Source organism: Amblyomma mixtum, chromosome 2 (assembly GCF_055824585.1).
Source record: "Amblyomma mixtum isolate Tamu chromosome 2, ASM5582458v1, whole genome shotgun sequence".
In the NCBI taxonomy this organism is placed as follows: domain Eukaryota; kingdom Metazoa; phylum Arthropoda; class Arachnida; order Ixodida; family Ixodidae; genus Amblyomma; species Amblyomma mixtum.
In genome coordinates this window covers 309,901,702-309,923,465 of record NC_143013.1, presented here as the reverse complement: position 1 = coordinate 309,923,465, position 21,764 = coordinate 309,901,702, and the positions used below count along the sequence as shown (strand labels likewise).

Below are 21,764 nucleotides of genomic sequence, written 5' to 3'. Positions count from 1 at the left end.
TTCTTGCAGCGACGTCGCGCGTATGATTACCCCCCGTTGCCCATGCACTAGAGATGCGTAAGATTGGTTGCAGGAGAGCGAATTAATTCGCTCTTTCCCTTGAGTGGAGCGTCTATGCTTCAGCGCCGACAGTTCGGCAGCGTGAGCGCGTCACTAAAAGCAAACATATCCAGGCAGAGGCAGGTGCTCAAAACACAGCCACTATTTCCCTCCCCTCGAGTGACGCATCAGTGTGGACATCACACGACAAGCGCGCAAAGAGAAAGCGAGAGAACAGCTGCAAGAACATCACGCGTAGCGTCAGCACCTTAACTGCCCAAATAACGCGCGTCGTGAACCTCGTACACACTGAGCACCTGTTTCCTGACATGTTGAATGAGTCCTTTTCCCCGTCTCTTGAGCACAGGGGCCAACATGAGCGTCGAAAAGTAGCATCGATTGATCGATTGTACTGCATAGGACCGCGAGAGAGACTTAGCAAAAGCGCCCACTGTACGTGCTAGCGGCTTCAGCACACGGCGACTTCAGCAGAGTTGCTTACACGGAGGATCTAATTAAACTCGCTAATTAACAAACGCCTCCGGAAAGCGCGCTGGCAACATTGCAGGAAGCACGAACTCTTCGGCAACATGTGCAAACATTCCGAACTCCAGGCTGTCGCCACCAACCTTACTTTGTTCCAGTAACGTTGCTCACTACGTCCGTATGTAGAGAAATTCCAGAAAATAAAACAGAGGTGTAAGAATATGGCGTGCGAGAAGTCAAGCAGATGGCTCAAGCCGCAAAGCAGCTCATTTGAACGCAAACGCATGATATCGTGTGCCAGGAAGCAGGAAGCTACAGAGAAGCACATGAGGTCTAACGAAATATGCCCGCTATAGCGTTCTGCGTCATTTTCCGGGAAACTGTCGTCTAGTAAGCCGCGCTCTCATTCGCTGCGCAATTCTATGTCGAAATGTGAAGGCACACGCCCTACTAGATTTCGCTATCAAGGGCAGCAAGAAAAAGAAAGGGACTCTCACTCTCTCAGCGCGCACCCTCGAAGCCGGCGTGTGCCTTGGCGCCCTTGCGATGGCAGCGCCGTGACAGCGCAAAGCAGCCTGGGAACTTCTGATCACCCTGTACATGTGTGCGCTGCTTGGAAAAAATAGTCTAATTGTCATTATTCGAAAGTTTTGCTCCGAAATAAACTTCCGGTTGGTATTAAACACCCATGTGCGTCGCATTATCGCTGGTTATTCCTTGTGCCCTTTCGTTCTTTACGCCTAGACTGTTTGCACGTTATAACCACCACAGAGTGACAGTGTCTGCTATGTGTAGTTGTGAAATGTATGTGGTGGAAGCTCAAATACACCTTCATTTGTTTCTTGTTCCCAGTCATTCAGGTAGGAAGCCATCTCGCACTGACGACGGAGGCGGCGAGGACTAGGAGGTGAGAGATCCATTCTCGAGAAAAGGGAGAAGCGTGCTGTCGCTAATATTACTCGAACCTGCTTTTGCGGAGGCGCGCCTCGGATTTGTGAACTCAGCATGACGGATAACGCGACCCACAGTCCATCCACGCTGGCTCTCTTGTTCCATTTCGTGCGCGGAGTTGCTTTTACCGCAATATCGTTCAGGCTCCCGTTCTTCAGAAAATCCGGCGTCTTCGACGTTGCGCCGTGAAAACTCCCTGAAATGCAACCCAGGGGGGCCGCCTATAGGTCACATGACCTTGTGGCCTCACAACTACCTGCAAACCTAACCTGAGTCGTTTTGGGGCTTTAAAGGGAAACTGCAGAGGTTTCACAAATCAACGAGCTTAAGAGGGTCAAATGTGTGAAACTTGGAGGTAAAGCATGCGAAGTCTTTTCACTTGAAATAGTGAAGTAATCGCCGATTAAAATCCGGACGCCTTTCAAGCTTCTCCGCAGCGCACAACGCCAAGTAGGGGACGCATGATGACGTCATCGAAGGTATCGGTACATTTCCAACGCACAAACGCCTGCATTGAAGGAAAAAAAACCAACGCCACCGAAGGCGAACCCTGCCGAGAGTTGTTTGGCAGCGTCTAAAGCGTGAGGGCAGGGTGTGCACTCCTTCAGTGCATTGAGGAGAAGCGCAAATTTCAATCGTCGATTACGTCACTATTTTAAATGCTAGTGTAAAAACACTCGGCATGCTTTACCTACAGCCTACATAGATTTGAATCCTTGAATATCGCGAAATTCTCAAAAAAGTGCTACAGTTGCCCGTTAAACACCATAAACCGAACCAAACAACCTGGCAACCGGATTGTGAGCAAACTGATCACCGTGGCAGGTGGCAGTTAAATCAGTGATTGATCGCTAGAGGTTGCTCGGGAAGAGAAACCTGTGTTGCACAAGTGCCACCGGTGGCAGAACCTGCCATCGCAGGCCACTGGCGCGTCGCTTAACCTCTGCATCACTGCGCCAAGAGTGGTATGAAGACTCCCAGGGATCTATGAATGTAAAGGAGCCGCCGCGGTGGCTCAGTGGTTATGGTGCCCGGCTGCGGACCCGAAAGACGCGGGTTCGATCTCGGCCGCGGCCGTACCATTTGGATGGAGGAGAAATGATGGAGGCCCGTGTACTGTGCATTGTCGGCGCACGTGAAAGAACCCTAGGTGGTCGAAATTTTCAGGAGCCCTCCACTACGGCGCCCCTCATAGCCTGAGTCGCGTTGGGATGTTAAACCACATAAACCAAACCATAATCCAATCATGAATATAAAGTCGATAATGTCCAATCGTGTATATATGGGCATTAACCCATAAGCGATATCTGGTCACATCAGAGCTTAAGTGTCCTCTCCAGTGTTTTGTTCGCTAGCCTTAGTCGCCATGCGATGTCCTCTCGAGTTAATTTTTTATCTGATCCTGAATTCTAAGTTTTTGTGAGATTCGAGGATATTTTTAGTACTAAATGCCACCTCACTGTCGTCTGCAGTGTCGCTGTTGATTGAAAATGGTTGCTACCGCCGTGACTTAATTGATCGATTTATGACTTTCAGAGCTTTTGTTTTGGATACCCACCCGCGGTGGCCACATTGCAGGTAACGTGCGAAAGCAATCTTGTTCTGTGCCAAATATTAAAATGACCATGCCCTACGACAAGAGCAGACGGTAGTGGCTGGCGGGCTAATTCTTCGTAGCAGTGTTCCAAGTGACCGCGCTGACAGCTATGGCGCTTGTGGGAATCCTGGCTTCCCGCCGTTGCCTTTGCGCGGCTGTTGCCGGCTTCCCACGTTGTTTCTCCTCTTTCCCTTGCTCCCGCCTCAGGCGGTGGAGAGGCGGCTGAGTGACTAATCACTGTCATTTAGCCACAGCTCCGCCCCGGCTCCCCAATGGCCTTTGTATTCATTTCTTTAGTTTGGAACTGAAGTGTAGCTTATTTTTTTGTGTATTGATTTCTTTATTTTGGCCGCGTGCTTTGCCGATGGGTAGGAGGGCATTTAAGGAGAGGGGGATGTGGGAATCCTGGCTTCCCGCCGTTGCCTTTGCGCGGCTGTTGCCGGCTTCCCGCGTTGTTTCTCCTCTTTCCCTTGCTCCCGCCTCAGGCGGTGGAGAGGCGGCTGAGTGACTAATCACTGTCATTTAGCCACAGCTCCGCCCCGGCTCCCCAAGGGCCTTTGCCATTGGCGCCTTTTAGCGGGAATTCGGGACCCGCTTTGGGCGGCCGCGCACCGCGCGACCGTCCGAGCGGGGCCCAGAGAGATGGATCCCTCCTAGACAGCGTAAGGTGCGTACTCTACTGTTTGTCCGTGCCGGCCTTTGCCGTTCGGACCAGTGCTTACTCGAGCTCTTCCGCACGTGTCCTCTGACCTGCAGCGGCTCGAGCCTGTCCAGCGGGGTCCAGCGACCTCCGACAGGCGTACCTTGCGTTTATTGCCCACTCTCTCTCGCAACCGGCCCAACGGTCGACACGAGAGAGAGATCACAGCACTGCCACGGGGACATTCTCCTGCAGCGGCGTGCTAGCGGCGCGCATTACTCGAGTCGCTTCGTGCGCGCAGCGAAGCCTTGCTCCTCGCGCGCCCCCGGGACGGGGTGACGATTGAGTGTGTGTGTACTGCTGAAGGACGACGTGAATAAACGTCTCCTTGGTGAACTTGGAGGCCTATTTCTTTGCGGCGAATCGCTCTCCTCCCAGCGGAGGTTGAGTGCGCTGCATCGGTGTCCCAGGGTGTGTGTGGTGACGGCTGATCGGGGCCCTTGGCTCGCGCGAAGCTCGAACCCGCGGTGGTTTGTGGCCTGTGTCCACTTAGAAACCCACAACTGGGGCCCAACGTGGGGCCCGAACCCACGGCCCTGAGATTAAGAGTCTCATGCTCTACCGATTGAGCTAGCCGGGCGGAGCTGTGGCTAAATGACTGATTAGTCACTCAGCCGCCTCTCCACCGCCTCAGGCGGGAGCAAGGGAAAGAGGAGAAACAACGCGGGAAGCCGGCAACAGCCGCGCAAAGGCAACGGCGGGAAGCCAGGATTCCCACACGCTACACGCGCTTAACTCGTCCTCAAAACAAGTTGATGTCCTCTGCCTTGTTCATGGAATGTTCTCGCTGGCCGTCGTACTCTTAACTCCGAAGACAAAAAACAGCAACATCTCACGCGATGCCTTTTTTATCCTCTATTAGCGTTTGCTCTCTGTAAAACCCAAAAGGGAAAAAAATCCCTCGGATGTGATTCTTTCGACGGCCGCACGTTTGCTGCCAGGTGATAGTGACATGAAGCTCCGTCATGCGCACTCTCTGTTCCAAATCAGCCTGTTCATCTTGTTCGAATACCGAATGTTCGAAATCAATGCAGAATCGCCCGCTATGCTTGCCTTGTAGACAAGAAAGCAGTACATAAGGTTCTAACCTATTTATTTAATTTTTTTTTTGCGAATCGCAACACGGCATCTTTGCGTGCTGTGTCTTTGACGCAGGTGCTCATGCGAACCGGAGCTACCACCACGCTCTTTCTCATGCAGTGTCCGCTTGGACGTCCACAACGCCTTCCTGCTGGGTCCGTCACTGATGTGCGTGCTGGGAGGAATCTGCAGCTTCCACACTGGCGGCAACAAGAGGGCTCTGAGGGTCGTCTTGCTCGCGTAAGCTCACTCACCTCATTCTCTCGTGTCTTTTCGGCGGAGGTATATACGCAACAGGTGAAGACATCGACTGTGGTCATGCTTCCATGCCCATTAGCACGCACGCAGATGTTGTTATAACTTCCTCCAACGGAAAACGGAGAAATCTCTGGGAGCTTTCCTCCATCCTCGTTAATCCTCGTACTCATATCATATGTGGGAATGGCTTCAGCATATTTGTGGGCGTGGTTGCAACGACTGCACGGCGATGCAGTAAAACACCTCGACTCTTGCAACCACAACGGCGTTGTTACCATTCTCACCCTCATAATCCTCCCTCGGGAGTAATGTCTCCACTCAATGGTTAGCGCCCATATCGACATTGTTGCCATTCTCACCCTTATAATCTTCCCTCGCTGTTTTGACTTCATGTAATGGTTAGTTCACGATGTTGTCTGCATTTTCCCATGATGGCACAGAAAATATGTGGATATCCAGGAAAAAAATTCTCCCGTCGCAGGGCGCAAGTGACGGACACTCCCGTGAATGCCGTCACCTGGGCGGTCATCACGTTCCCCGGAGCCGCGTTAGCTCTGGTCACGTGCAGCGCGATCATATGGATGCTCTACCTGAAACCGCAGTAAGGAACGTTTATAACCTTATGCGCACTGGGCGCGCCGCTAGGGTGGTGACAGTTCTCTCTGGCAAGTTTTAAGAAACGCACCAGCTGAAGATGCCCTCGTATATTCTTTAAACTCCTGATGACTTAACGCAACCAGGAAAAATTTGGGAGCGATCAATTGGATTGATGCGGAAGAAGCGCGATCAAATTATTCTTTCATTCGCCAATCTGTTCCAATTGTAATTCTATTCCACTTCTGATCCTATTTCAGATCTAAGTTTGTTGTCTTTAATTCCCCAGTCTATTAAACACACCTGGCCGCCGCGGTGGCTCAGTGGTTATGGTGCTCGGCTGCTGAACCGAAAGACGCGGGTTCGATCCCGGCCGTGGTGGTCGAATTTCGATGGAGGTGAAATTCTAGAGGCCCGCGTACTGTGCGATGTCATTGCACGTTAAAGAACCCCAGGTGGTCGAAATTTCCGGAGCCCTCCACTACGGCGTCTCTCATAGCCTGAGTCGCTTTGGGATGTTAAACCCCGTAAACCAAACTAACGTTAAACGCACCCAGGTTGCTCTTCCCGTGCAATGCTAGAAGGACTAGCTCCCGCAAGCCTCATATTTGCAGGGAATTTGTCTTCGGGAGGCTGCCTATTTTGCTGCGACGTAGGCCTGTGTTTTCATTTTTTGCTGAGTCATTCTCCTTCCGGCGTCTCCCTACCCTCCCGTGCAAGTGGAGAGGATGAGGAGATAGAGGAAAGTTGGCAGGTGGGGAGAGAGCAAACCCTCTAATCACTACTTTACACGGTTCACAGGTTGAGGCTTCACGGAGACGCCGATCAGACGGCCAGTTTCTGCCTTCATTGCACTCCTAATGCTATCAGAAGACCAAGCTTGAAATTGAAAGTAGATTTTCAATCACAACACTGTATTTTGGATCTTGGCTTGCAAATTACATGGTACTCAAAAGGCGTGCAGTCAGGGTGGTTTAAAGCACGCCGTTCCTAATATCAAATAATTTCATCTTGTACGCGCGCTGCCGCTCTGACTCGTACTGTTGAATTGTCGCTGCCAGTTGAGGAAACGGAAGGAATATATGGAGATCTTCGGATGCGGAAGGCGCATGCGAACGGAATAAAAGAAAACCGTTTAATTAGCGTATGACACGGCAGCATCACAGCAGCTCGTAAGTATGCTGCTATGCTACTGATCTCTATCTTCGCGTAGAGTGCGCACGGAAACGCGACACAGACGTTTTTCCGCAGTGAGCCGGAGTCAATGTCGGCTCAAAACTTGGCCGTCATCAAAGCTGCAGAGGTTGGAGGGGCAAGCAGTCGAGAACACAGGTAAGCCATTTTTGGCCGTCCTTGTATTAGCTGTTCCTCGAGGTAAGTTCTAGTGTAACTTCGGTGTGCAAAATATCAATAAACAGAGGATGCTAGACACAAGTGCGATACAAAGGTACTACGACCGGCAGGCTTGAACTAAACACTTGTCTGGCGGCTGTGTAAGCAGCACGCATGTCGTAATTGAGATGAGACTAGAGTTAAAACTAAGAAGAGTACAGGTTGCTTGAATAAAACTGAACTTGTTTATCCTTTACCACTTGTTTGATGCATTAGGCACCCACTCGTGTAAGATTACTTATGTGCCCACAGCGACGGATGTATTTTTGTCTGTCGGAACTGGTGCAATGAATTGAAAGTCAAGCTTCGATACATCGAGCCCGGATATATCGAATTATTGCTTACTCAAACAGTGAGAACACCCCCTAAAAATGTCATGATAAAGCAGAGCACTACTGTTTGTGTTTATCGAACTCGCGTTCAGCTGAAAATTCGATATATCGAATGGTTCGCTGCGGCCCCGCAAGTGGCGCTTCTTTTAACGACGCTTTCTTATCACTTTTCGCATGAGAGGCGGGACGGCTGAGCGGTTTTGGACAACTAATGGCAGCGACAGCGTGGTAAAACCTCGTGACGAGGTGCGCGTCGGGTATGATCGAGGGTGGTCTTCGATCTCTTCGGCAGTAGAGCGACAAGACATACTAGCTGTAAAAGCGGGAGATTGGTTACGTCGGCTGTTCGCTGCATGGGATCCAGGGACTCTATCACGAGGATTCAGGGCGTGTGTACACTCGGTACAAGCGAAAAAAGACAGAGAACGCCTTGTAAGGCGTCTCATTTTATCATTCTTGTGCTGTTTCATCGTAATCAACACTGCTAGAAGCAGCTGCTGTGGTTTCAGCAGTTCTGTTTATTCTTTTTTCGACTCCGCGCTCGTGCTTTGCATTCACCGAAAGCGTTTTTATTTAATGGAACCGTTACTATGTTTCAGTTCAGAAAACTAAATTCGCTTTTCTCTCCCCTTGTCCATAGAGGTGTCAAGTACGCCGGTGTCGCATATGCGGCCATCTTCAGTCTGACTTACACACCTTCGCTTCTGCTCGGTATGGATCACCAGTAAGTCAAGACTCGCGGGACTCCCCCCTGTTCTTTCGAGGAAGGTCAGACGTGACTCCGAATATAAAGTTCAAAAGGGTTGAGAATTGGGCAAGTTTGTACGAATTCATACTGCTGTGGCACCACAAAGACAAGAACGGAGACGGAGTGACGACAACACAAGTGCTCACTAACAACTGACAAATTTATTAAAAGCACAAAATATATAGACAAAACAACGGTTACATGCACAGTCAGGTTACAAGGTTACAAAGGTGACAGGCAATAGCACACGTTACATCACGACGAAGGATGGCGAACTCACGCATACATCTGCCGACTTCCTTATACGGAAGGCCTCCATAATCTCCCGGGAAGATTATGGAGGCCTTCCGTATAAGGAAATCGGCAGATGTATGCGTGAGTTCGCCATCCTTGCTGCTGTTTGACGCCGAAGTTGATTATCTTCAAAGAGCATTAAACTATGATAACAGGTAGATTCGTCGTGATGTAACGTGTGTTATTGCCTGTCACCTTTGTAACCTTGTAACCTGACTGTACATGTAACCGTTGGTTTTGTTTTTTGTGCTTTTAATAAATTTGTCAGTTGTTAGTGAGCACTTGTGTTGTCGTCACTCTGTCTCCGTCCCTGTCCTCGTGGTGCCACAGCAGTATGACTCCGAATATGACTGCGAGTCACATTTGGTCGCCCTACCTCCGCGACTCGTCAATGTAAACGCATCGTAACAGACTGCGTGGTATGTGATGTGGTGCAGTGTTTGTTGAGGACACGTAATGGCGCTGCGCGCTCCCAGGTTGGCTCTGCTGGGTGCGTTGACGTCGATGACGCTGGCGACGAGCCTCCTTACCTCGTGCTTGCGGGTGGCCTTCGACTTTATCCGAAACGTCTGGCAGATGGTGCCTTGGGGCGCTGTATTCATCCTAGGCGCTACGCACGTCGCCTCCAATCTGCTGCAGGTATATACGGCGCATGCGCTGATAACAATCCTTGCTTTGTTCACGAGCTGCTGGCTCTAGATATGCCTCAACTGGAGAAGGGATTCTATCAACACATGTCTTGTTTGACGAACGAGTGTTTAATAAAAAAAATAGAAGTGTAGGGAAATGTCTCCATAACTTTCTTGCTTGAGCGATACCTCGTAAGCTAGCATGTTCGAAATATGCCGAGTATTATTGTCAGGCCCGAGCTGAAGTCAGCGTCAGTTCGAACACATTTCTCGAGCCGGTGTGTTCCCATTCAAGTACACAAAACATTTTCCACCTGTATAGTCCACCAGTTCTTCCTCTATGAGTTTTCTTCATGCTTTCTCCTGCGCGCTCCTGTGCCTACATAAACACGAAACAACGTCTTCTCACGTATATTTAATTAAATGCATGCAGAAAAAGATGAGTGTTTAAATTTATTCAAAAAAGTATTTCATGCCAAAGCATGAGAAATTTGGGAGCTCTTTGTTGACAGATGGTTTAGAAGAACGTCAGTTTGGGCTAGATGGTGCATTATTTGAGACAGAAATGGTAATAGCGCTGCAATAAGGCGTACACAAGAAAGACTGACACAGAAAGCGCATGTCCTGTGTCAGTCTTTCTTGTCTACGTCTCATTGCAGCGCTATTACCATTTCTGTCTCTGTCGACCATAGAAGCAAAAAGCTGATATGCTCCAAGGAAACAACTTCGATTGCTGCTCAGAGGGCCTATGTGCTATTTGACCTCTATTAGCACTTAGGGTGCAGAAATTATACGTTAAAAAATACACACAAGGTAAAGCTGTATAATAATGAGCACGAATTACGACGAAGCTATAGAGGCGCCCTTGTCCTTGAACGTGCGCAGACTTACGACGTTCCGCACGAGGTTTTCAAGCTTGCGTCCACCGCGTTCTGGCATCGGCGGAGCCCGCTCGAAGTGCAGGCCATGCTGGCGATCGCCACTTCGCTACTGGCTGAGACCACGGACAAGCACGTGCTCGTCGAGATGATGGCGCCGGTCGTAGCACACATAGTGAGTGTTCAGCGGCCTTGAGACAGAGCGGGTCAGAAATGTGCCAGACGACATGCGCAGAGGCATCTGTGAAGTCTTCGGTTACATTCGGTTGTCACGTCAGCTTCGGTCGTAGAAACAACAGCGGCTTGAGCGTTAAAAACCCTTGATTACTTCGTGTTAAGTTTAATTGTCAGTGAAAATCGCGGCCGTTAAATTTGTCACTCATGCAACATTGAAATAAACTAAAGATATTACAGATTTTTGCATTACCTGACCCAGACCTAATAATTACGACATGATTAGCTCTGTAGTAGGATGGAAAGTTGAGCGAGTTGCGTGACGTTCGTTTTTTATGAAAAAAAAACAACAACAGCGTGAACAAGGACACAGGACGTAGAAAGGTACACAGCACGAGCGCTTGTGCTGTGTACTTTTCTTCTTCCTGCGTCCTTGTTCGCGCCGTGTTTTTTCCTACAAGATCACCTCCCTGCCTTTGCTTGCGGCAAGGTATATTTCATACACTGCAGCAACAATGGGCATGACGCGCAGGCTTCAGTGGCTAGACGAGAGCGAATTCCCGCGCCACTATGTCGATTGGAGACTTTCTTTTCCTGTCATAGAAGAGTGCATCCAGTCTGTTGTACCGAGCCAATGTTTGTCAAGCGTGTTGTCACTTTGTTACTGTGCGCCGCGTATATATGTACGCGGTTACTGTGCACGCGGGCTGTTGTATCGCTAGCCAATGGCATGCCTCCGTGCACCTAGGCTTCCTTTACAAGGCAAAGCCCCTGAATCGTTTTTCTGTTGCTTTCGTGTTGCTATCCGAATACTTCACGGCCTCTCTGGTCAGCATGGCGATGAGGATGGGATCGCTCGGGCAGAGGCAGTTATCGAGCCTGCAGAAGCGATGACGTCGCCACGGCAAACGAGGACATCAATAATGACCGCCACCCTGGGATCTTCGACCGAGTTCTGTCCAGGCCCTGGCAATATCGACGTCTGTGTGGAAAGGTTCGACCTGTATGCAACCGCCAGCGAAATAGACACAAGAAAGAAGCTTGAAGTCTTCTTAACAACTTTTGGGTTCAAAGGCTTACGTGACTCTGCGCAGCCTACTGCTGCCGAAAAAACCCACAGAAGTCAAGTACGAAGAAGCTACAGAAGCTCTTCGAAAGCACTATGCTCCAAAACGATCATTGGTTACCGAGCGTTATCACTTTTACCAGCGAAAGCAAGAGCCGAACGAAAGCCTGCAACAGTTCATCGTCGAGCTGAAAAGACTCGCTGCGACTTGTTCATTTGGGAGTTCTTTGGAAGAAGCGCTCCGGGATCGACTGATTGCTTGAATCGGAACGGATTCGATTCGATGCAGTCTTCTTGCCCTGCCAGACGAAGAAGCCACTTCGGAGCGAGTCTGCAAAATCGCCACCGCCTTCGAAACGGCCCAGAAAGACACCAGAGAAATGCTACCGGAGGAGTCAATCGACATTCCTGCCGACGTTTACTGGCATCGGGAACAAACCACGCAGGGTGAGCGACACGCAGCTAAGGAGAAGACCGCTAGCAACGAGCATCGGACCCCAAAACGGTCCAAGGAAGCAACGTGGGAAAGGCAGTGTTCGCACCTGTCGTAGATGCGGCGGACTGCAGGAGCCAGTGAGTTGTGCTTTTCTCAGAAGTACGAACTTCAAATGCTCAAAGCCAGATAATGTAGCGAGAATGTGCAAAACAAAAGTCGTGCACAAAGTTGAGGAGAGTATATGTCATGATATTGTGGGCGGCTTGATGTTGGGTTGGCGCCGAAATTACAATTAATCGGGCCAACCTGCCCACTACTGCACTCTCCGTAAATTTGGAGGGGGAGGAGCGACAAACTTCTCCACCCCGCGTGCAAAAGACGAGGTTCGACTGCTGACCGGCGATAGGGGCCACGCCTGATTAGCCGTTGACCGGAGGCATGAGGCGTAGGCAAGTTCTTAACAAGCAAGAATCTTTACTTGTGCAAAGAACAACACGAAAAGTTCCAAACAAAGCCCAGCGAAATAGCGTGCGTACACAGGCGCGACGCGAATTACAAGCACAAAATCAGAACACAAACAACTATCAACAAGAATAGGGAAACATCAGGGTGAGAACTATACAACAATGTTACACGATTAAAGCAATGTACAAAAGAATAGGGCGAGAACAGCGACAGAACAAAGAAAAGAGTAGAGCGAGTGGTGAGAAACGGTGGCTTAGCTGCGTAGTGGCAAGGTCCGGTCGCAGGGAGCGTCGGGCTGCGGAAGCGCGCGGGGCTGATGGGGGGTTGCGGATACGGGCGAACTTGGGCCACGGGTCACGCGTCTTCCACGCGTCTTTCGGGGCCGCCGTCGCCGCGTTCTACGCGTCAGACACCCGCCTAGGCTCGCTTGCCGACCACTTCCCTGGCTGACCTCACACACGTCCGCATGCACCGAAATCTCCAAGCCAACTAACTCGCTCGCGGTTTTCCCGCCACCGCGTTCCCGTGACAAACAACAAAAAAACAAACAAAAGCAAACGAATCCTCTCGGCCCCGTCCACCAACGATTTACAGATGTTGAGAAGGGGGAGAAGAAACACGAAGAAACTGAAGGGGACGCGAAGGAGAGCTACGGTCCTAACGAGAAGCCTTCGAGGGGACCGCAGCTTCGCAGGGGGGCGCTGCGGACGCCAGTGAAAAGCGCCCTCTCCGACCGGCTCCGTATTTTTGTCCGTATTTGCACGCTGGCCAACACGTGCAAAGTACGTGCAGAACTGGCTTTTTTTCAGGGGAAAGCGCGCTGCTCGCGCAGCTACTCAATGGGAAGGGTGACCGGTTTGCAAACCGGTCACCCTTCCCATTGAGTAGCTGCGCGAGCAGCGCGCTTTCCCCTGAAAAAAAGCCAGTTCTGCACGTACTTTGCACGTGTTGGCCAGCGTGCAAATCTCTTTGTGCAGTCCCGAGCTTTTTCCCTCGTGCTTGAACGCTGGCGAGCTTCAGAGGATTAGCAAAATGTACAGGGGCGCTAGAAAAAAATGCGAACAGCACGGCGCCCACGCGCTGCGCAGTCGGAATTTATCTTCAATGCGTTTTTATCTCGGTAGTAACAAAAGACGCTAGAGTGGTACATTATTGTATCACGGATGTCTCTAGCGTATTTGTGTTGCGAGCCAAGTATAAGCGTGACGAAAATAAATTCCAACAGCGGAGAGCCTAGGCACTCCGCTGTTCGCACTTCTTTCGGTCGCGGCAGTACGCTCTGAGATGTAGGTTAAAAGAAATAGTGGACAGTAAATTTTTTTTTTCGCTGCGAACTTGAAAAAAGAACTGCTAGTGGATCAGGCCCACTACGTGAAGCAGATTGTTGACGAAAAAGCCGGTACCGTAACGGCGAAATGTGTATCGCAAGTAAATGACGAGATCATTTAAGACGTGGAATTCGAGGTAAATACCATTTTTTTTTTTGGCACGGCCATCTTCGCAAGATGCTTAATTTCGTTGGGTGACTGAGCACTTCGGTGCATGCAGGTTTGTTGGCCAAATAATAATGATTTTGTTACGTGTTTCGATGAATAATGATGGAAATAATTTTTATTTTAAGTTAAAATAAAGTGGCCTTAAGGCGACACGCGAGGCTGAGGAGAAAAACGAAAACACCAACGAAATGCGCCTACCAGCTGCTTGCTATATACGGCTAAGAGAAAAAATGCTCTAGTTTGTCAATCGCTACAACGGAGATAAGCGGTTCGTATATTTATTTTAATTCCGATTACAGCGCACGCGCATTCCCAAAACAATTATTTGCAGAGCCATCGCTCATATGCAAACGCTCATTCATGTGCAAGCAAACATTTTGATTATTTTTATTTTTTGAAATTTTTTACATGTAAAGCAACTTCGAAAATTGAGCCCGGCGTCACAAGTCGGAACATTCAGGCGATCACTGACCTTGCCTCACACGCGTCTGCATAATGCCGCTAGCTGCAGTCAGTCTCCAAAATAAAAAACGGTAAAAAAATGAGTTTCGTTAGCGCGGGCTTTACTAAACACTGCATGCTTAGTGAATTACAGCAAAAACTGCGCAGAAATAATATTACGCGTGCGACATACCAAACGTGTTTAGTAACAGGAAAAAGCTTGCTTCACCCTGCCCATAGCAGTTATCGAGGCCTGCCGTTTCTCGTTCTGATCCATTTCATACGCAACAATTCCGGACAAAAACATTTTTGAATAGTAAAAAATGTATGACCGCATTTTTTTTTCATATACTGGAAGATCTGACTATAGCAATCTCCCATCGATAGGCTTGCATTTTTTTTTTCGTATTAACGTTTTTCCTATCGTCAACTGCTCGATACGAGCGATGTAAAATATTTAAGATTTTGCTGCATATAGAAAGGGTGGACCATTACCTTCAATATTTCCGTTACTGTACGTTACAATTTTCCAATATTAAATTTTTTTTCCCAAGAATGTAGGACATCACCAGGAAATCTGTAGATTTACACGGGCATTCCTTGGCCGTTGATGTTCAGAGAACTATTGTGACAGCCGCACACACAACCAGTTTCTCCACTCTTAGAACGTCGCGGAATTCACAGCGAGCGGCAACACCACTTTTGTGCGCCCGCGAGCAGGACGGCACGTGCTCAAAATGAAAGAGAGAGTGCCAGCTGCGCGAGCAGCACGCGCGTACCAGCCGACAGGCTGCTGGCTCAATGCGCTCCGCCGGCGACGTGCCCGGACAGCAACGCCAAAATGACCGGCAGGGGAGAAGTGGCGCTGGTGCAGTGGAAGCAAACTTCAGGTGCGCTTCCCTAGGGGCATTCAATCGGCCGCTTCCCGTCCGTACCTCGTGAAAGCACTCGCTTCCCGGCGGTAATCCTGAGGAGGGGGCGGCGTAGCCTTGACCCCCCAGCGTCGCGAGGGGTGCAACCGCCCACGCGGGGGGAGGCAAAATCATCGCCGCTGCGTCGCGACATGCCCGCATACAACCGGCGCCGTGGCCAGCCGTGGCCACATCGGTCGGAAAAGAAAAAAGAAAAATAAGGCATGCGCGCACTTTGTGACAGTATAACTGCATCGGACTTGCTTGCAGTTTGTACAACGAACAAGGCTCATAGCTCTCCGCCTATCGCGCTTAAATAAAAGTAAACGCCAAGGACATTCCGATGGAATTGGACACAGTAGCCACTGTGACCATAATGTCTGAAAGACTTCCATGAACATTTTTCAAACTACCGATGTTCCAAAGACGACGAACGTATTGGAGTGTACAATAGCATTGCACTCAAGAGTGAAAGGCTTAGCGAACGTCAGTGTCTTATCAGAACCGAAGCACCCATCTGCCCCTGATAACTGCAAAGCAAGAAAATGAAGAAACACGGAGATTTGAGCTAGTTGGTTCATGTTCGAAACTTTAACCAGCGCTGCAACAGGGGACAAGAAAATGAAGCTCGCATGCCGGCGCTTTTAGGTCGCGATTGGATAACTGCACTTAGCCTGCGCAATGCGGCGCAGAAGTTACAACATGACGTGGATAACGTATGTACAGGTTGGTAGGCAGATGGCAGCAACGGAAGCCGAGAAGAGATTGAAACAGCTGTACGATGATGCGTTTGAGCCAGGCTATGGTTCTATCCAAGGATTCACTGGCAGCATCCAAATGAAAAGCGATGCGCAACCAGCCTGTCGTAAGGCGAGACCAGTTCCGTGTGCTCTGCTCAAGCAAGTGGACAATGAATTGCGTGAGCTTGAGAAAGCTGGTGCGGTGTACAAAGTCAGGCACAGTGCTTGGACTACACCGCTAGTGGTCGAGTTAAAGAAAACAGGAAAACAGATTAGGATATGTGGAGATTAGAGTAACTGCAAATCGGGGAATTGACCTCGACCACTATCTTCTGCCCCCCAACCAGCGGGTATATTTGCATCACTGGCTGGAGGAACACTGTTCCCTTTACTGGATTTGTCCAAGGCTTACCTGCAGCTTGAGCTGGATCAGCAGGCACAGGAATTGCTCACGGTGAATGCGTACGTGGTAGTTGTCAGGTTTCGGCGATTGCCGTACGGGGTGGCAAGTGCACGCGCAATGTTTCAGGCCGTGATGGACCAGGTTTTACAAAGCATCCCTGGGACTGCCCTTTACCAGAATGTGTTAATAGCCGGAAAAACCTGATACAGTGCTATCAGCGTTCCGAGCAACTGCTAGAAGCGCTCAGTAAGCACGGCGTTTGTGTAGATGCAGGGAAATATAAATTTTTCCAAGTAAGTGTTTGTTACTTGGGGCACGAGCTAGACAAAAACGGCGTACACCCAGAAGCGGAAAAAGTAAAGGCGATTCGAGAAGCGCCAAAACCAAGTAACGTGACTCAGCTAAAGGCATTTTTGGGGCTGGTAAACTACTACGTCAAACGTTTGCCTGATCTAGCAAACGTGTTAGAACCTCTCCACCACCTGTCGCGTAAGGGCAGCACATGGAAATGGTGGAGCCACTGTGATGCATATTTCAATCGCTGTAAAAACTTGATCAGTGAAGACATGGTCTTGGAACTGTATGATGTAACGAAGGAAATACATCTGACATGTGACGCTTCTGCTTACTGCTTCAGCGCCGTTCTCTTGGACGTGGCTGGTGGCGTAGAGCGTCCGATTGCACGAACAGTGACCGCGGCCGAGCGTGACTACGCGCAGGTGGAAAAAAAAAGCTCTTGCAGTTGTTTTTGGACTTAAGAATTTTCGTAAATATCTGAATGGCCGTAGCTTCAATGTGATCACCGGTCACTCGCCTTCATTCTTGACGCAAAGCATCACACAAATGCAGTAGCTGCAGCTCGTGTGCACCACGGGAGATTTTTCTTGCGAACTACAACTTTTGCATTGTGCACAGGGCAGTATCAAAGCCAATGCAGATGGTTTGTCACGCCTTCCACTGGCGAAGACGGGTGATGAAGCAGATTTTATTTTTAATTTTTCGGCTGTGAATAAACCCTCGATAACTACGAAAGATATTGAGCGTGAAACTGTCTAAGATGCAGCTCTCAGTGCTATTCGCGAAATGGTGTGACACGAATGGCCACGTGCTGTGGGCGCTCCTTATCAGCCTTTCTTCGTGAGACGATTTAAACTTTCAGTTGATAGCGGTTGTTTGGTGTGGAACAAGAGTTGTGGCACCACAGTCGCTTCAAAGTGAAGTCATGTGTTTGCTGCATGAACAACATATTGGTATTACAAAGATGAAAGCACTCGCAATGTCAATGTATGGTGGCCACAGATGGACAACTGCCTGGAACTAACTGTGAAGCAGTGAGAAATTTCTCAAAGCACAAAATCTGCGGGGCCACTAGCACCGCTTTTATCTGGGAAGTGGCGCACAATCAGTTCGGAGAGGGTACATTTTGAAAAATAACACAAGATATTCCTTTTGCCTGTAGATTCCTATTCCAAATGGTTGGAAATAAGAATCATGGCGTCACTGACCGCGCAGTGCGCTCGTTGTTCGCAAGCCATTGTCTACTGACAAAGGTAGCCACAGAAAACGGACCGCAAATTTCTGTTGGCGAACGGGGTTCAGCACACGCTTACTCCACAATACCACCCTCAGGCGAACGGTTCAGGCGAACGTGCCGTCCAAACATTCAAACAGCCGCTGTTAAAGCAATTGCTGGAAGATCAGCGGAATAAAAGTTTTAGGTCACTGCAGCGCAGAATCGATTATTTTCTGTTCACTTATAGACTGCGCCGCATACATTCACCGGCCAAATACCAGCTAAATTCTTTTTAAGAAGAAATTTGCGCACAAAGTTGTCGTTACTGAAAGCTAACCTGCAAGATGCAGTAAATGAAAAATCGGAGAAGAATGTGCGCAGTGAAAACAAGCGGAGTTCACCTAGAGTATTTTCTCTTGGGAATACAGTCCTTGTGCGTTCAGCGCGGGGGGAACAGGTGCAGTGGCGTCCATGCAAGGTCGTAGATGTGAAATCTGCAACGACTTACATTGTGGTTGGGGATGGACTGACACGGTTTGTGCACGCGGACCACTTGTGACATTCTTGTGCAAAACCTGCTGCTGTTGTTAAAGAAAATGTCCCTATACTACTTGCAAGTGACCTGCTCGAAATTGAACGTTTCCTTGCACTCGCCTCAAACCGGCCAGCGTTGGATCGAAGGGACGGTTCTCCAGTCGCACGTGGAGCCCGAAGTGCATCAACGTCGGAACAAAGCGATGTCGGTTCACCATCGTTTGACGTATGATAGATTTTGATCTTGTTGAGGGGAAGTGTTGTATCGGGCCAATATTTATCAAGCGTGTTGTCGCTTTGGTGTACGATCTGATGTACGCGGTTACTGTGCACGTGTGCTATTGTATCGCTACCCAGAGATATGCCTCGGTTGCACCCAGGCTTCCTTTATAGGGCGATGCCCCTTAAGCGTTTCTGTTAAGTTCGTGTTGCTGTCCGAATATATACTTGACTTCATGGCGTCTCTGGTCAACACCGTCTGTGCCAAAATCCCTGACGCCACTTAGCCATACATTCTCGCTCTTGAAACACAATTGGCCCTATGGTGCCCCGAGTGCCGCGTTACGAGAGTCAGACTTGCACGAAACACCAACATCAACAGCGGGATCTGCGAGAACCTTTGACAAGCTGTCTCTGACCTGTTCTACCCGTGGGGCGTGGTGAAAACTCAGAGTTTGTCTTCACAGCTCCTTGTTCCCGGTCAGCACGGCACTGAACTATCTGGGTCACATGGGAATATATCGCGCATTCTAACTGCCAAGCACTGAACGTTCAATCAAATCAAATCTTTATTTCAGTTTGTACACGCAAACTGGGGATGGTGAGAAAAAAGCAGTGAATGATACACCGCTTGACGGGCCTCACCATCCTTACAAGTCGGCAGTTGGCACGAGGCAAAAAGAGAGAGAGAGAAAAAAAAAACACTTGAAAAGTGGATACAAGTCCGCTTATGAAGAACAATGTATTATAGGAAACAGATATCTAGCAATTGGCAGTAATAATTATAATAAAAGACAGTGAGGTTATTACACAGAGTGGCGTAGTACACCCAGACGCTTCGCATCACTGTACCACATATTGCTGAATAAAGCTTTTCCGGATGGCAGACAAAGACAAAATATTCACTTGGTCACTGAATGAGGTATTGAGGAACTTTGGCACAATATACCTCTCTACACCTCAACGTCTACCGCAGAGGAAGTTCCATTAGTCTCTACAGTTGTTACACGACTTGGCACCGTCTTGCGTCTGCTGTTCTCAGGTGTCCACTAAGTGTGTATGCTGTGCTGTAGTTGCGTTTGCCCACTATCGTCGTCTTGATGCAGGCTGATGTGAAGCGTGTACATCCGACGTACCTTGCGACCCCCATGATTGTGTGCGCTTCGAGCGGCGTCATAATGCCGGCGTCGGCTCCCTTCGCTCTGCTCCACGAGATGGCGCATGTGTCCTTCTGGAGGCTGGTGAGTGCTCTACGCCAGTGTTCGTGCGCTGACACTGTTGCGCCAGCGTTGGCTACGTAGACTTGTCGATAGCAAATAGAGTAACAATAGGAGTGGGAATAAAGTGAGGCATGTAGAAGTTGCGTCGGGCTCTTGCATGCTTGTTTTAATGCTCATGCGCAGGAGCGTGCGTCCTTAAATGTGGATTCCATAAATACACGAATCCGGGCTCTGGACCGCAGACTCACACCCACAATACTCGAGCAAAATGTTTCTCTTTGCGGCTGCATTAACAGATACAAGCGATTGCTTTAGCGGCTCCCAGTTAGCGGGCTAAAAATTCACTTCGGGCATATCCACAGTCTGAACGCACTTGCTACCAGCTAAAAGAGTACTGCGGCACTGCTAGCCAGAAAAAAAAAAAAAAACGCTCTTCATTGTAAACCATAAGCTCGAAGTCTGAATTTGAAATCAGAATTGCACTGGTCAATGGCTCAAGAACAAATTACTGTCCTCATTGGTACAGGCTAAAGCAATATGAAAGTGAACACGCCAGCGCCTGGCCACCGCGGCTTGTGAAACTCTGCCGTCGACAGCCGGCGCGAATCGGGGGCAAAAGCGCGAGCGCAGTAAGCACGGCCGGTTGCTATTCCCGCGCAAGCATGCTGTCGGCGGCAGCGCTTCGCGAAGCGCCGCGGCCACATGCTCGCATGTTCCCCTTCATATTGCTGTGACCTGTACATCATCTCGGTCTTTGAGAGACGTTAACTCGGGAGATGCAGGAGGGAGGGAAAATCGACACCGTTTTATGAACCTTTCGGCGGCTGAAGTGGAGAGTTTGTATTTTATTTGGAAAAGAGAAGACAAGTGGATGGAAATACTTGCGGACTAGATGTTGCTCCCCTGACAAGACTTCCTCCTCCTCGCTCCCCCGCTAAGCAGATGATGCGAAAAATTGTGGTTTCTTTTATCTCATCTCTTTACCGCTTTCATATTGGTGGCTAAGCCCTTTTATTGATTCTTTTTTTGCCGATGGTACAGCATTAACAGCGAAGGTTAGGAAAATGGTGGGCTTGTCATGATTCTGGAAGAAAACAAAAATCACAGGATGGTTACGTGTTTATAACTCCAATGATCCACTGTTCGTGGATGATTCGTAATCATGGAGAAATGAAAAGATTGCTATTAGAGTTTATATATGAGAGCATCCGCCTCTTGGGCGGGAGGTGCGAGGTGGAAGATGCTGGGCTCGTATGTGGGAGATGCATTTTTACCGGGGTGCTCACGGTGGTGGGTTCTGCGAACGTCGACAGCGGCGATAAACTGAAGAAACAGCTAAGAACAGCTATCGTTGTAAAACGAACTAGAAGAACTCTAGACCCTTCGCTTCTTATATCTTAGTTTCGAGCGAGCTATTTCAATCGAGAGTCTCCCCATTGCGAGTTGAATGACGCTGCTCTTTCATTGTTTTTGTTCCTCCAGTTTATCATTGGCCTTATCGCCAAGATCGTCATCGTGGCCATGGTCATCATGACGGTCAACGCAGCCGGCAAGATCGGCCTGCTCGACGCCCACACGTCTCCTGGGGAATGAACCCCCGCCATTTCTCGAACGAAAACGGAGGGCCAGCGGAAGGGAGAAAAGGAAGGGGGGGGGGGGGGGGGGCTGAGCTCAGACATTTCTGCGACTGATTTGTGTGCAAACAATATCTTATTTTGTGCGCGCGGCATACTGTAGCGACGACTTCATTTTAAAGCGCCTTCATTCTGTCGCATTGCTAGGACTGGCAGCGCGCACCCATTGCGCTGTGTGTGTTGACTGACTCTATTGTGTTCGTTCCTGTGTCCGATCAGTGCTTACAATATCGCAAGGACACTGTTGTTTAGCTTTCAGACACTTCAGTTGTCGCTTGCTAGTGATCTTTTTGTGGCAATTTGTTTCCTCAAGTCCCGCGCCCAACGAAGCATCTGTTCGACCATGACAATTTAATGATAGGCTCCAGACAAGAAATGCGTACATTAGCAGAATTTTTAAGTTACTGTGCTTGGCAGTTCAAGCTGACTATGTGCGGATGTGAGGCGAGTGTACACACCGTGCTTTGTGCAGTGGTGGCGGAAGGCTCTCGACAGTCAGTTGTGTTGTTGGTGAATAACTTCGAAGTTCGCAAA

The 21,764-nt window shown here is 49.4% G+C and overlaps 1 protein-coding gene, 1 non-coding gene and 1 pseudogene across 2 annotated transcripts; 2 read left to right on the top strand and 1 right to left on the bottom strand.

Moving 5' to 3' along the window:
• The first annotated feature begins 1,172 nt into the window (after window positions 1-1,172).
• LOC149364940 (uncharacterized) lies at window positions 1,173-21,218 on the top strand. Its single transcript, XM_089574929.1, has 9 exons — window positions 1,173-1,432; window positions 4,974-5,093; window positions 5,593-5,712; window positions 6,957-7,037; window positions 8,070-8,153; window positions 8,948-9,110; window positions 9,986-10,153; window positions 19,483-19,617; window positions 21,079-21,218. The coding sequence occupies exons 1-9, from the start codon at window positions 1,332-1,334 to the stop codon at window positions 21,187-21,189; spliced, it is 1,083 nt and encodes a 360-aa protein (XP_089431055.1). The 5' UTR covers window positions 1,173-1,331; the 3' UTR covers window positions 21,190-21,218.
• TRNAK-CUU (transfer RNA lysine (anticodon CUU)) lies at window positions 4,281-4,353 on the bottom strand. Its single transcript has one exon. It is a non-coding gene; the product is annotated as a tRNA-Lys (tRNA).
• LOC149364941 (uncharacterized) lies at window positions 11,076-11,769 on the top strand (annotated as a pseudogene).
• Window positions 21,219-21,764: the final 546 nt, after the last annotated feature.

What these genes read in the sequence shown, in the direction of transcription:
- LOC149364940 (XM_089574929.1), top strand. Translation starts at nt 1,332, where the DNA reads ATGTGGTGGAAGCTCAAATACACCTTCATTTGTTTCTTGTTCCCAGTC. An exon ending in GCAAGCAGTCGAGAACACAG is followed by an intron (nt 7,038 to 8,069) that starts GTAAGCCATTTT and finishes CCTTGTCCATAG; the next exon opens with AGGTGTCAAGTACGCCGGTG. An exon ending in CGCCGGTCGTAGCACACATA is followed by an intron (nt 10,154 to 19,482) that starts GTGAGTGTTCAG and finishes GTCTTGATGCAG; the next exon opens with GCTGATGTGAAGCGTGTACA.